The sequence below is a fragment of the Leishmania braziliensis genome, chromosome 35 (assembly GCF_000002845.2).
Source record: "Leishmania braziliensis MHOM/BR/75/M2904 complete genome, chromosome 35".
NCBI lineage: Eukaryota > Euglenozoa > Kinetoplastea > Trypanosomatida > Trypanosomatidae > Leishmania > Leishmania braziliensis.
This window is the reverse complement of record NC_009326.2, coordinates 514,891-527,373: the sequence shown is the minus strand read 5'-3', so window position 1 is coordinate 527,373 and position 12,483 is coordinate 514,891. Positions and strand designations below refer to the sequence as shown.

General features: G+C 56.0%; 3 protein-coding genes across 3 annotated transcripts; all 3 read right to left on the bottom strand.

Annotated features, from left to right (window-relative positions):
* Positions 1 to 2,251: 2,251 nt before the first annotated feature.
* Positions 2,252 to 4,153, bottom strand: LBRM_34_1340 (putative peroxisome targeting signal 1 receptor; the record flags this gene model as incomplete). The annotated part of the gene is made up of 1 exon (XM_001568194.1): positions 2,252 to 4,153. The coding sequence occupies one exon, from the start codon at positions 4,151 to 4,153 to the stop codon at positions 2,252 to 2,254; it is 1,902 nt and encodes a 633-aa protein (XP_001568244.1).
* Positions 4,154 to 6,236: 2,083 nt separating this feature from the next.
* Positions 6,237 to 8,606, bottom strand: LBRM_34_1330 (putative threonyl-tRNA synthetase; the record flags this gene model as incomplete). The annotated part of the gene is made up of 1 exon (XM_001568193.1): positions 6,237 to 8,606. The coding sequence occupies one exon, from the start codon at positions 8,604 to 8,606 to the stop codon at positions 6,237 to 6,239; it is 2,370 nt and encodes a 789-aa protein (XP_001568243.1).
* Positions 8,607 to 9,863: 1,257 nt separating this feature from the next.
* On the bottom strand, positions 9,864 to 10,562 carry LBRM_34_1320 (conserved hypothetical protein; the record flags this gene model as incomplete). Its single annotated transcript, XM_001568192.1, has 1 exon — positions 9,864 to 10,562. One exon carries the CDS (start codon positions 10,560 to 10,562, stop codon positions 9,864 to 9,866), a length of 699 nt encoding a protein of 232 aa, XP_001568242.1.
* Positions 10,563 to 12,483: the final 1,921 nt, after the last annotated feature.

Here is a 12,483-nt window from a genome sequence, read left to right as displayed (position 1 = left end):
CCCTTTAGCTTGTTCCGCAAGCAGTGGGGTGGTGTGTGCTTCGCCATCATTCATGCAATCACGCAGTGGGGACAACGTGAGTAGCAAGCACGCTACTTGCAGCTCCCACGCGACTGAAACCCATCCCTAGAGTCAGCGAGTGAGACAGTGAGAAGAGGGGGAGAAGAAAGCTTGGTAGGGAATTCGAGACGCCCAAGGTAACATCAGAGAGCAAGGATGCGATGCACGTAAACACGCACGTATATTCTACTCTTTGCTCTCTATTGTACCCGTGAGCTACCTCTCTATTCTGCTATTTTGCTCTCCCTCTACATCCATATCTCACCGTCATGCCCACCTACACGCGTACAAGCACCTTGAAGAAACACACACACACACACAAGCATTGCCTTCACCGACATTGCCACTGTGGCGGCCTCCCTCTTGGCTCACTGGAATCCAAAAACAAAAGCCACACGCACAGATATGCGTTCCGTGCCCATTGGGCGTTTTGTTGCTTGGTGAATAATACGCGTGTACTTATGAAAAGTTGCATGCACGGAGAAGTGCAGTTCTCTGCCTACACCACGCCCATAACCGCCAGCGACGCCCATCAGGTACTACTCCAATCCCGCCTTCGCTAAACAACCCCAAGAAGCACACAGACTGCGACATACACGAAAGCTCTCAGCAAGAAGAGAACTGCTTGTCGATGATTCAATGCAGCCACAACTCACCCGTCCCCTCCACACCGTCATGCCGGTACAGCAGAAAATGTCCTCGCGGGTATCTGGTCACGGAAAGTGAAAACCTCACTCACCTCCAAGCGAGCATCGCCATAACTACCACTTCATTTGCCTGACATATTTGTGTGGATCCCTTTTGCTTCCTTACTTGTCGTTGTCCGTCCGTGTCTGGGTGTGTTTCAACGATGGTGTCAAGGGGTATGATGAAAAGCTCCGTCCCAGCGAGATACCTGATTCGCCGAACTTTGTATTCACAGTTACATAGGCCCTTCCTCCCTCTCGGCCGTCAGTGTTAACTTCGTGAGTGTGCTGCGTTTTATTTTCCATTTGTGTGCGGAACGTCCCTTTGCTGCTATTCAGCACGTCCATATCCTCTCCCACACAGTGTGAGCACAAACTCCACTCCACCCCCCACCGCCTGTCAGTGACCCACCACGCGGTGCAAAGCAGCGCTAGACACACACAGTGCAGCAACGCGCCGGCTCAGTCACCGGGGCACGGCCTCAGCCCCACCCTCCTCCCCACACACCGCCAGGCGGTGCGGGCCGGGTGAGACACGCCCGAGTCACGCCGGCACCACGCCCATCGCATGGATGGCGCAGGCGCGTGCACTGTTGCAGGTCGCCCCGACCCAGCGCCGCCCTGGCTTCGCTACGTCGTGGATGCTTCGCCCTGCCATCGCCAGAGGCAGCTCGGCGTTGGCTGGGGTAGGGGGGCTCTGTTCGGCTTCATCGCGCAGAGCGAGGGGAGGAGCTGGGGTCTGTGGTGTCTCCCGCCATCACAGTGTGAAGTGATAGTCACGTAAAAGACAAAGGTGCCCTACCATCTCCTTTCCTCGTGGTGCTCTCCCTCTCATAGATGCATACGCCCTCCCCAGTGAGCCGCGGCGACAAGGCGAGTCACAAGACTTGTGCACAGCACTGCAGCAGAGAGAGGGACAACGCCAGACAGTCAAGCGTGCTGGAGTGAAAGGAGTTAAAAGAGGGAGACACGGCATGATCGGAGGTGGAGAAAACACGCACCAAAATGGGAGGAGCGGCCAGCGATGCTGCCACTCCACCAAGGCAGAAAAGCAAAGGGAAATCAAAGGGAAGCGCCGAAGGACAACGAGGCTGCACAACCGGTGACGGCAGATCATTCCTAAGAAGAGGAGCCAGAGACAACAGAAAACATACACACACGTGCTCCTAAAAGGAGAAGTCGAGTGAGTGGCTCACCGGTGATCAGTGATCGCCGTTGCCTTGGGGAGAAGGAAGGAAGGAAGCAGGGACATACACATACTTTTAATGGGGCAAGGTGGCGGTGGGGGAAGCGAGCTCAGAAGAAAAAGAGGAATAAGCTTTGAAACGAGTGGGAAGAGAAGCGTGGACAGGCAAGCGGCGGAAAAGAGAACAGGAGAAGGAATAGCGAGAGGCAAGAGAACGGTAGGCCGATGGATAGCTTGCCGCGCCCCCACACCTCCCCAGATGCTCCTACCACCTTGCTGCTGTGAAACGTTCTCTGTCACTGCCTCGTGTAGCAGGTGATTAGACGTGGGCCTCGAGGCCGAACTCCTTCACAAACGGCTCCAAATTCTCGGTGTACGTCAGCTGAACCAAGTCATCGCGGTCCATCAGGTTCAGCGTCATACGCAGGAGGTCCCACATGCTTCGTGTTGCCAGAATGGAACCCTCTCCACTGGGATTCGTGCCGCCTTGCTGTGACGCGATTGCCTTGACAATTTGACGGGCGGCCATGTTGTACTGCGACATGTTGCTGTACGCGACTGCCATGTTGTACATGGCTCGTACGTAGCCTGGGTTGATGTCCAGAGCGCGGTTGTACGCCTCCAGTGCCTGGTCAGGGTGGCCACCGTTCGCCAGCGTGGCCCCGAGCTTGTTCCACAACTTGGGGTCAGCAGGGTGTAGCGCGACTGCCTTGCGGAAGCACTCGGCAGCCTCGTCAAACTCATGAGCCACGTTGTGCAGCACGCCGAGATTTGTAAAAAGCTGAGAGTCGCTCGGGTTCATCTCGATGGCAGCGTCATAGAGAGTGCGGACCTCGCGCATACGGGACGGGTCGGCAAAGAAGAAGGTGTCCTGCACGTCAAGATCCGGGTTAGGCGGGATGGAAACAGAGGCGAGCTGCTCATACTCGGGGTTCTGTACGAGCCACGCTTTCAACGAGTCCATGGCAGCATCGGTGTTGCGCTCGTTCGTGTGCGACACGCTCAGCGCGGCGTGAACCTCGAGGTTGCGGGGGTTCAGCTGCCGGGCATTGTTAAGGGCAATGATGGCCAGCCCATCCTTCTCGTTTTCCGCCTGTGTCGTGCCGAGGACCTGCCATGCCTTCTCATTACTGCTATCCTTATGGCATACAGCCTCAAAGGCAAGAGCCGCCTCGGCCAGGTTGCCAAGCTGGAGCATCTCCATCCCCTCCTCGTACGGCAAGTCGTGAAACATGTATGGGTTGTTTGGCTCGAAGGGGTAATCAGTACTGTTCGTCACCTTCTGCAGGCGCTCCTGCATCTCCGCATACTCCTGCGCCCAGTCCTCGACGTCGTTCTCGGCCATGTCCATTTCCTCGACATACGAGTCCGGCTCCCTGTTCGCCGGAGGCGTCATCGCGCTCGACGATGGCAGCGGCTGGAAGACGCTCTCCGGCATGTTCATCCCCTCCATCGCGGCCCAGTCGCGAAGGTACTCCGTGTCCTCCGGGACCACGACCTCTGGCCCGGGGCCCGGCACTAGCTCGCCCTTCTCCTCGTCAATCAGTACCTCCTTGTTCTTGATCTGGTCCATAAATTTGTAGAATTCGCTGTCCTTAATGCGCTCCTCCGCCGTCTTGCTCTCCGTCCCTGCTGTGCCGAATACCTGCACCTGTGAGTAGTCGGTGTTCCACTGCTGCTGGCTGAGTTGGTCCGCCCACGCCGAGTCCTGCGCCGCCGGTGCTAGGTTCACCAGTGTCTGCTGCTGCTGCTGCTGTTGTTGCTGCTTGGGCTGCAGCGCGGACAGGTTGGATAACGGCTGATACTGCGTGCGTGGCATCATCATGCCAAAACCCATGTTGGCCGCCATCATCCCCTGGCTCATCATAGCGGCATTCATCATAGATGCTTGCTGCTGCTGCTGCGTCATGAGCTGCGGCAGCGACGGTCTAGCCATGCCAAGCATCTGTCCGCCTTGCACAACGGCAACCTGCTGCTGCTGCGAGTTCTGAAATGCCTGCTCCATCTCGTGCTGCTGCCGCATTGCTTGCATCGCCTGCTGCTGCTGCTGAAAATTCTGTGCCCACTGAGCCTCCATCATGGGGTTAGCGCCTGCCACCTGTACGTTCGGCATCAGGGCATCCTGCTCTGACATGATGCCGCTCATGGGCACACCACCGTGCGACATCATGGTGTCCTTAGCGAGCTGCTGCCCCAGCTGCATTCCGGTGTTGCAGTCCATTGTGACTGCCCTTATACCTTTCTTATAGGGGAACGAACAAAATCAAAAGAAACATAGAAGAGTTCGTTGTGCACTCACTTTAGGTGCGTCGAGCACGGGCAAGCTTTGCGGCTACGCACAGGAGTGACGTGCGTGTGACCTTGTGAAGACCTGGCTCGGGTATGTATGCGTGTGCCTGTGTATAAACACAACGAAGATGCTAAGGGGGTAAGTGGCTCATGCATGTTTGTGTGTGTGGGGGGGAGGGGGAGTGCGCACACCCCACCATGAGGACGTCGATTCAGTAAAGTCGAGTTGAGAAAACAAAGATGGATACAATGATGAGGAATACAATTCAGATAAAGATGCTGCAAGAGAGACACGATGGCCTTATGTGAGAGCGAAGAAAAGCAAGGAGGGTAGGCCAACCAAACGAGGTTGCGTCGTCACATTCTCCCCTCCTCCTCCAGTGACACGTAGACACGCAGTCGCTCGACAGCAAGTCCGACGCGGTTTGATAAATCAGCAGTCCCTATGACAGTCACAAGGCGTGCAGCAGCCTCCACCCTTTGAAGAAGAAAAAAACAGGACAGCGATAGAGAAAAACACGCGCGCACACATCCGCGAGTCGAGCGATCAAATTCACGTGTTCGGAGTAGCTGAAAAGAAGAGAGGCAGAGGCAGAAGCAGCACCAAGAGAAGCGCATCATTTCGCCCTTGCCAAACTGTCCTTGTTTTGCTTTCCTTTTCTGTTCTCTCGGCTCCCCTTCATGTTGCTGCTCAGACCATTCAGCCTTTACATCGCTGCTCGAAGGGCAAACAGCAGGAGGGGCGCACCACAACAAGCACAGGCACGCGATGCGGAGAAGAGAGAAGGGGGGAAGTGTGAGAGACGCCGATTAGCACAAGTGGGCAAGGAAAACAAGTGGAGCCCAGCAACCGAAGCAAAGAGAAAATGAGGACAACTGATCAAGCAAACTACCAGCAAAGGGGGAAAAAAAGAGTCATCGGAGTCAGAGAGAGAGAGACCCGCACACACACATACAAACCATACGGACAGCAGAAAGATATACACCAGAGAAAAACCACACGTGCCTTCGCCGCTTGGCAGCGCAAACCCCTCCACACTTTCTTATTACCTCTCATCTGCAGTTGTTTCGCTGTGAGCACGACTTCATTACCATTATTCTTTCGTTGGTGTCCATGCATCGGCTCTGGCGAACATGTAGGGTAAATTAGGGGGGCCTAACTGCGTGCTTTCCGACGTAAAAGCCGCTGCTTAAACACACGATCTTCTGAATTTGTCCATTCGTCTCCGCTCGAGGCTGTGTCGGATCTCATTACCCCTCCCATTCAACATCAGTAAAATAATTAGGTAGAAGACAAAGTCGTTACAACAACACCAGTAAAGTAGGTATTAACTATGTTTCCTCTCAGCACGTCCATATCCTCTCCCACACAGTGTGAGCACAAACTCCACTCCACCCCCCTCCCGCCTGTCAGTGACCCACCGCGCGGTGCAAAGCAGCGCTAGATACACACAGTGCAGCAACGCGCCGGCTCAGTCACCGGGGCACGGCCTCAGCCCCACCCTCCTCCCCACACACCGCCAGGCGGTGCGGGCCGGGTGAGACACGCCCGAGTCACGCCGGCACCACGCCCATCGCATGGATGGCGCAGGCGCGTGCACTGTTGCAGGTCGCCCCGACCCAGCGCCGCCCTGGCTTCGCTACGTCGTGGGTGCTTCGCCCTGCCATCGCCAGAGGCAGCTCGGCGTTGGCTGGGGTAGGGGGGCTCTGTTCGGCTTCGCCGCGCAGAGCGAGGGGAGGTGCTGGGGTCTGTGGTGTCTCCCATCATCGGGAAGAGAGGTGTATTGCCTTAAAAAAATAAAGAATGGATAGAAGATGATAAAAAGAGGGAAAAAGTGCAAGAAAAGAGAAACAAAATAGTGCTCACTCACGACGCCACTTTTCTCCTATGCATAGATGACCAGCCGCACAAACACCCACAAACATACACACACACACACACACACACACACACATGCGCACATACACGCCCGCATCCCTGTCTACAACTGTCTAACCCTCCTTAGGAGGGTGGCCTAGAACCCTCTGCTATGCGTGTCCGCCATCTCCGTGAACCACTGAACGACCTCCGCCAGCGATTTATTTCCCAGTCGCCTCTCGCCGCGCGCGCGGATGTTGACACTGGTCGCGTCCTGCTCCTGCTGACCCACGACAAGGATGAAGTTGTAGCGCGCCTTCTCCGAATTGCGGATCTTCTTGTCCAGCGTGGCGGCACCGTTGTCGACGTCCGCGTAGAAGCCCGCATCGTGCATCGTGTCGCGCACCTTCTGCGCATACCCGTAGTTGGAGGCCGAGACAGGCACCACCATCACCTGGCGGGGGCTTAGCCAGAATGGCCAGTCGCCGCCAAAGTGCTCGCACAGAATGGCAATCGAGCGCTCCAAGGAACCGAGAATGGCGCGGTGGATCATGACGGGGCGGGCCTGGTTGGCGTCCAGCTCCAGGTCGATGCCAAGGTCACGCACGGCAGCCTCGTACGTGCTGAGCTTCGGCTTGCTCTCGTCATCCGCTGCGGCCGGTGGCGAAGCGGTGGTCGGAGCAGGATCGGTGTGCTTCCGCTTCTCCATCGAGGCCGCCGCCACCTCCTCTTTCTCCGCGGCGGGAAGGGTGTACTTGAGGCCAAAGCGACTCGGCAGGTTGAAGTCTAGCTGAATCGTGGCGCACTGGTGGCGGCGGCGCAGCGCGTCCTCGACCACAATGTCGATCTTGGGGCCGTAGAAGGCGCCATCGCCAGCATTTTCAATCCAGCCCTCGCCGCCGTTGGTCGGCCCCTTCCAGGCGTTGGGGTCCTCGCTGTGCTCCACCTTCTTCATAAGTATCTTCATCTTCTTGACTGACTCCGGCTTGCCGTCGTAGCAGAAACGCTGATCGGGGCGCAACGGGTCCGGCAACTCCTCCGGAATGCCACAGAACCGGTTCAGCGCGGCGCGCAGATACGACTCCGACTGATCCCAGAGCGCGTCAGAGCCAAGCTTGTTTGCGGGACGGGTGGAGTGGTAAAAGTAGAACTTGAAGCCCAGCACGCCATAAACGTCGCTGAGGAACTGCATCTGGCCCTCCATCTCATCTGTGATCTGGTCCATCCGGCAGAAGATGTGCGCATCGTCCTGCTGGAAACGACGCACGCGGGTCAGTCCCGTCAAGGCACCGCTCAGCTCGTTACGGTGCAACACGCCAAAGTCTGCGTAGCGAATCGGCAGCTCCCTGTACGAGTGCGGCTGTGACGCGAACATGATACAGTGGCCCGGGCAATTCATCGGCTTCAGGCCAAAGTCCTCCTTCTCACATTTTGTGCAGAACATGTTGTCGGCGTACTTTTCCCAGTGGCCCGACACCATCCACAGCTTGGAGGAGTACATGTTGGGCGAGATAACCTCTTGGAAACCGCAGCGGCGATACTTCTTGCGCAGGAACTCCACGAGAGTGTTGTAGATGCGTGCACCGTGCGGCAGCCAGAAGGCGCTGCCAGGTGAGACCTCGTTGAAGGTGAAGAGGTTCTGCTGGCGGCCAATCACGCGATGGTCCCGCTTCGCAGCCTCCTCCTGGATCATCTTCCACTCAGTTAACATGATGTTCTTCGGGAATGAAATGCCGTACACGCGCTGCAGCACCTCATTCTCTGCCTTGCCTTCAAAGTAAGAGGAGGAGTTCTTAGTTACAGCAAAGGCCTTGACGCGGCCCGTGTCCGGGAGGTGGGGACCACGGCACGGGTCAATGAGCATACCGCACCGGTACACGGTGCACGTGCCCCCGTCCGGCACCTTGCTCGCCAGGATCTTGCTCTTGAACTCCGTGTATCCGAAGAGTCTCAGGGCGTCCTCCTTTGACACTTCGAGACGCTGGTAGGGCATCTTCTGCTTCACCAGCTCCTGCATGGCCGACTCGATCGCCTTGTAGTCCGACTCGGACACCGGGCGGTTGGTGAGGCCCTCATAAAAGAAGCCACCCTCCTTCAGCGCCGGGCCGACGGAGAGCTTCGTATCAAAGATGCGCTCCAGCGCGTAGCCGAGCACGTGCGAGGAGCTGTGCCAGAATACCTCATGTGCATCCTCGTCGTCCCAGTCCAGCAGCTCCAAGTGGCAGTCACCCTCGAGTGGCCGCGTCAAGTCCCACAGCGCCTCGTTCACACGGGCGACAATGACCTTGTCCGGCAGCGAGTTGGACAGGCATTTTGCGATGTCCAGCGGGCGCGTAACCCAGCTCTCGGCGTCCATCACCTTTCCATCCGGCAGGGTCACCTTGATCGGGGCTTTCATCGACTCATAGCGGTTCTGCTGCTGCTGCCACAGCTGCTCGAAGATTTCGACGCGTTGCTTCCAGAAGTCCGGCTCCATCAGGGTGGCCAAATTCACGGTCGCCTCCGTCGCCTTCTTCTTTCCAGACATGGTGGCTGAGGTCGAGTTGCGCACAGCAGACGAGGAGGAAAAGAAGCTGCGATACGAGACGCAGCGAGAGTCGCAGCTGAAGCACTGGGCAACGGAGTTACGTGCGCTCCTACAGGTGCGGATACTCGCGCACGCAAGCGAAGGAGGACAGTACGAGAGCAGCAAGCGAGAACCGCGTCCAAAGCACGTTGCAGACGGCGAGCTGAAGACGCAGTGCTGAGACAGCGAAGTCGTTTTTGTGGGTGTTGGTTGGCTGAGATTGCTGAGACACGTACGTGTGCGCAGAGGCACAACATACCACGAAACTGCTGCTGCGGGTGTTTTACTTTGTCAGTTCAGTGAACACACACACACACACACACGAAGACAACCGTAGAGGTGGGGTGATCGCCTGCTTGGCAAGAGAAAAGAATAGGAAAACTGTCACCCCAACGAAGAAAAAGAGAGAGGGAGAACCTGATGAAGGCACCACGTCAGAGGGAAAGAGAGATGGTGTAAGCGTAATGCCTTGTGTGTAGATGATAGGGAATTATTGACCTTTTTTTCGTTAGCTTGCTTGTTTCTTTGCTTGAGTTTCAGCTGTAGAGAACGGAGGTTAGGTTGGCGCTACATGCGGAGCACAAGACGTACGATTGTCAAGAATCAGCATGCATGCAGGCGATGCGGGTGCAGATGCGCAGATACACGAGATTAGCGAGAGTAAGAAGGGACAATGGGGTGGACGAATGCGAAAGTGCACCTTACACAGAGTTGAGTATCCAGCCTCCGTGAGCACCGCCTTGAGGGTGCGCTGCAACACCCTCAGCACCCCCTTCGTTGCCCCCTTCTCTCCGTAATAGGAAGAAGCGAGAAGAGTATGAGAAACAAAGCCAACAAGCAAGCGTGCACAGATATGTGTGCGCTTGCATAAGCTCGCCTCTGGCCCTGTGCCTCTATGCAGGTAATGTTGATCACTTTGCTATCGTTTGGATTGGTTTACTGCGTCTGATCCAGTGAAAAGACGAGCACATCCGTCCACATTGCGGTTACACCCATTAAAGTCGCCGTGCACGCCTCCAGAGCAGCCAAGAGTACTGTACAAGACTAAAACAGAGACAACGTGAGCGAGCGAAAGAGATGAAGAGGGACACAAGCAAAACAAAACAACACAGACAAACGTCGCATTGACGAGGTCGGTCCAAAAGGCTGCCATATGGCTCCCTCCCCCTCTCTCTCCCTCTCATTCCTTCAGTACCACTCTCTTAGACTCGCGCACTGCTACGCGTCTCTGCGCTTCTTGAGTTTCTTTGTGGCGTCGCGCTCGGACTTCTTCGCCGAGTGAACCTTCGGCGTGGTAGCAGAATTGGCTGTCGCGCCACGACCTGTACCGCCGCAAATACATGAAGCTCCGTTGTCTGTAGCGACCGATGGCCTTCCTACATCGTCATGTGCATCTACATCGCTGTGACTGGTCACTCTCACCTCGCGATGGCGCCGCTTCGCCCTCCGTTGCTGCTCTGCCTGCATCGCCATCCGCCGGTACGCCTCGTTCATTGACCGCTCCTCTTTGCGCGCCTCCACCTCGGCCGCTCGCCAAGCACGCCGCTTCGCCTCCGCCTCCTCCAACAACGAGTCCCACGTGAACCCTTCCATGAAGCGCACTGTCCACAGCTGACCGTAGCACCGGCGCTGCCGCTTCACGTCGATCGGCTGGCCATTCATGCACTGCGCCGCGTGCTGTGCATCACTAGCAGAAGTGAACTCCATCCAGCCCTCCTTGTACTGCAGTGGGAGAAGCGGTCCGCCCGGGCGGCGCGCCTTCTTCGGGAAAGGAATGAACTTCATGCGCCGAACTTCGCCGTACTGATTGAAGTGCAGTCGGACCTCTTGTGGTCGCATATCGCGCGGGATCGTGTTGAAGTAGAGCACGCCGCGCTGCGACGGTGGGGCGTAGTGCTCCACCCCTAAAAGGCTCATCCGTTGTCGTCCTCCGTCTCTCTTCCGGGTATGCGCATTGGGCGTGCCGGCGCAGATGACTGAAGACGGAGCGAAGAAGCACAAAAAAAGAAAAAAATTAGTCCAAAAACAAGACAATCTTACCCAGAGTAGCGGCGGGAGTGTGCGCCAGGATGGGGGACGAAAAGAGCGCGAAGTGTCCTTCCCTCTCTCTCTCTCCCTCTCCTCAATGTGCGCACGGGAGTGTGCGAGTCGGGTTGTGTATATGACTGTGTGGGAGATGTTTATTAGCCTGAATGCATCATGCAGAAGGGGGGATGACGGAGATACGCAGATGATGTGAAGCGGTAGCGAAGCGCGAAAGAAGAGAGAGGTGCAGAAAGAGAGCAAGCAAAGGCGAGGAGATGGACGATAGAAAATGGGCGTTGAGGCGGCTTAGCCTTTCCTACAAGAAGCGTTTGAAGGAACTGAATTGGCATTGAAATGGAGAAAGAACTGGAGGGACAGCCGCAGAGAAGGCAAAGAGCAGCTCAACAAACCTAGTCACACACGAACATTCACACGCAGCTGGGCATCCGTCCACGCGGCGCTGTCCACTTCGAAAAAGACGAGTACACAAGTGAGGTCATCAACGCATCCATTCGCTCAGCAGTGACACCTTCGCTTTTTTCCGCGCCTTTACACACTCCACCTGACATCCGGCCTATGAGGGAGTGCTTTATATGCACTACACCTTGCTCGCGCATTGCTGCGCAGTCTCAAGCAGCCCATGCGTGGCTGGACAGGTTTGTTTCTTGGTAAAACGCCAGAACTTGTGGGCTCAACGCACTTGGGCCAAACGCATTTCCTTTTTCGTGTTTCCTCTCTTTTGCCTGTGCATCCTTGCTGATGGATTTGACGGTAGCACCCTTTATGGCAACGTGAGATGGGTACGAATGGGAAAGGAGGGAAGGACAAATGGGGGTGCTCATTTATCTGAATAGGGGCATGTGTGTGTGTGTGTGTGTGTGTGTGTAGAAAACGCATCATTGTAACGGAAAAGAAAAACATAAAAAGACGAGAAGGAGGTGTGCGGAGAAAAAAGGGGGGGGGACAAGCTGAGTGGGGATGACTGCACGGCCAGTGACAATTTCCACACACACACACACACCGCAACAACGAGCAACAAAACAAGGGAACAACAAAGCCGACATTTAGCGCCGCACACCTCGCGAAGCCGAGCGAGACAATAGAAAGGGAGAATGCGAAGCAGAAACTAAGAAAAGACGTTGCAGGTAGGCCAACCGAAAGAGAGAGAGAGAGAGACACACACACACGTATATGGCCATACTTGCAGCGCGAAAATGGTGGAGGAGAGCGAAGAAAAACGAAATCCTCGATGTCCCTACACGTAGCACGAATTAAACAATAACAGCGAAAGAAAGAATGGAGAGAGAACGCATGCGATGTGGGGAAGACGCGTGGATGAAGATATCATGTGGCTCGCACCCCCCAACAAGAAGAATATCCGCCCACACATATACACAGAGAGAGAGAGACGCACAAAACAAGAACAAAGAGACAAGAGAAAGGCTTAGCAAACAACGCGCGTGCATGCATGAGCAACAGCGACACCACACGGCGGCATAAAGGAGCAAGAAAAACAGAGAGGTGGAAAGGGCAGAGAGAGAAACAACGTATGGACGCACGAACGTACACTAACAGCACCGCCATGCACCCATCGGGGCTCCTTTGTTGTCATTGCCGCCATCGCACGCGTTACCGCCAATTGCCGCCGATTATTCGTGTTCTTCTTTCTCTCCTTTTGTCGCTGCACACGCACCCAATGCCCCCATTCAACAGACCCATTCATAGCCTCTTTGGTTCTTTCCCGCACTCTCGCTCGCCAGCTGTGCGTTCACAGGCTAGGCGTGCAACCAGAAGCGGTGCGAGAGAGAATAGA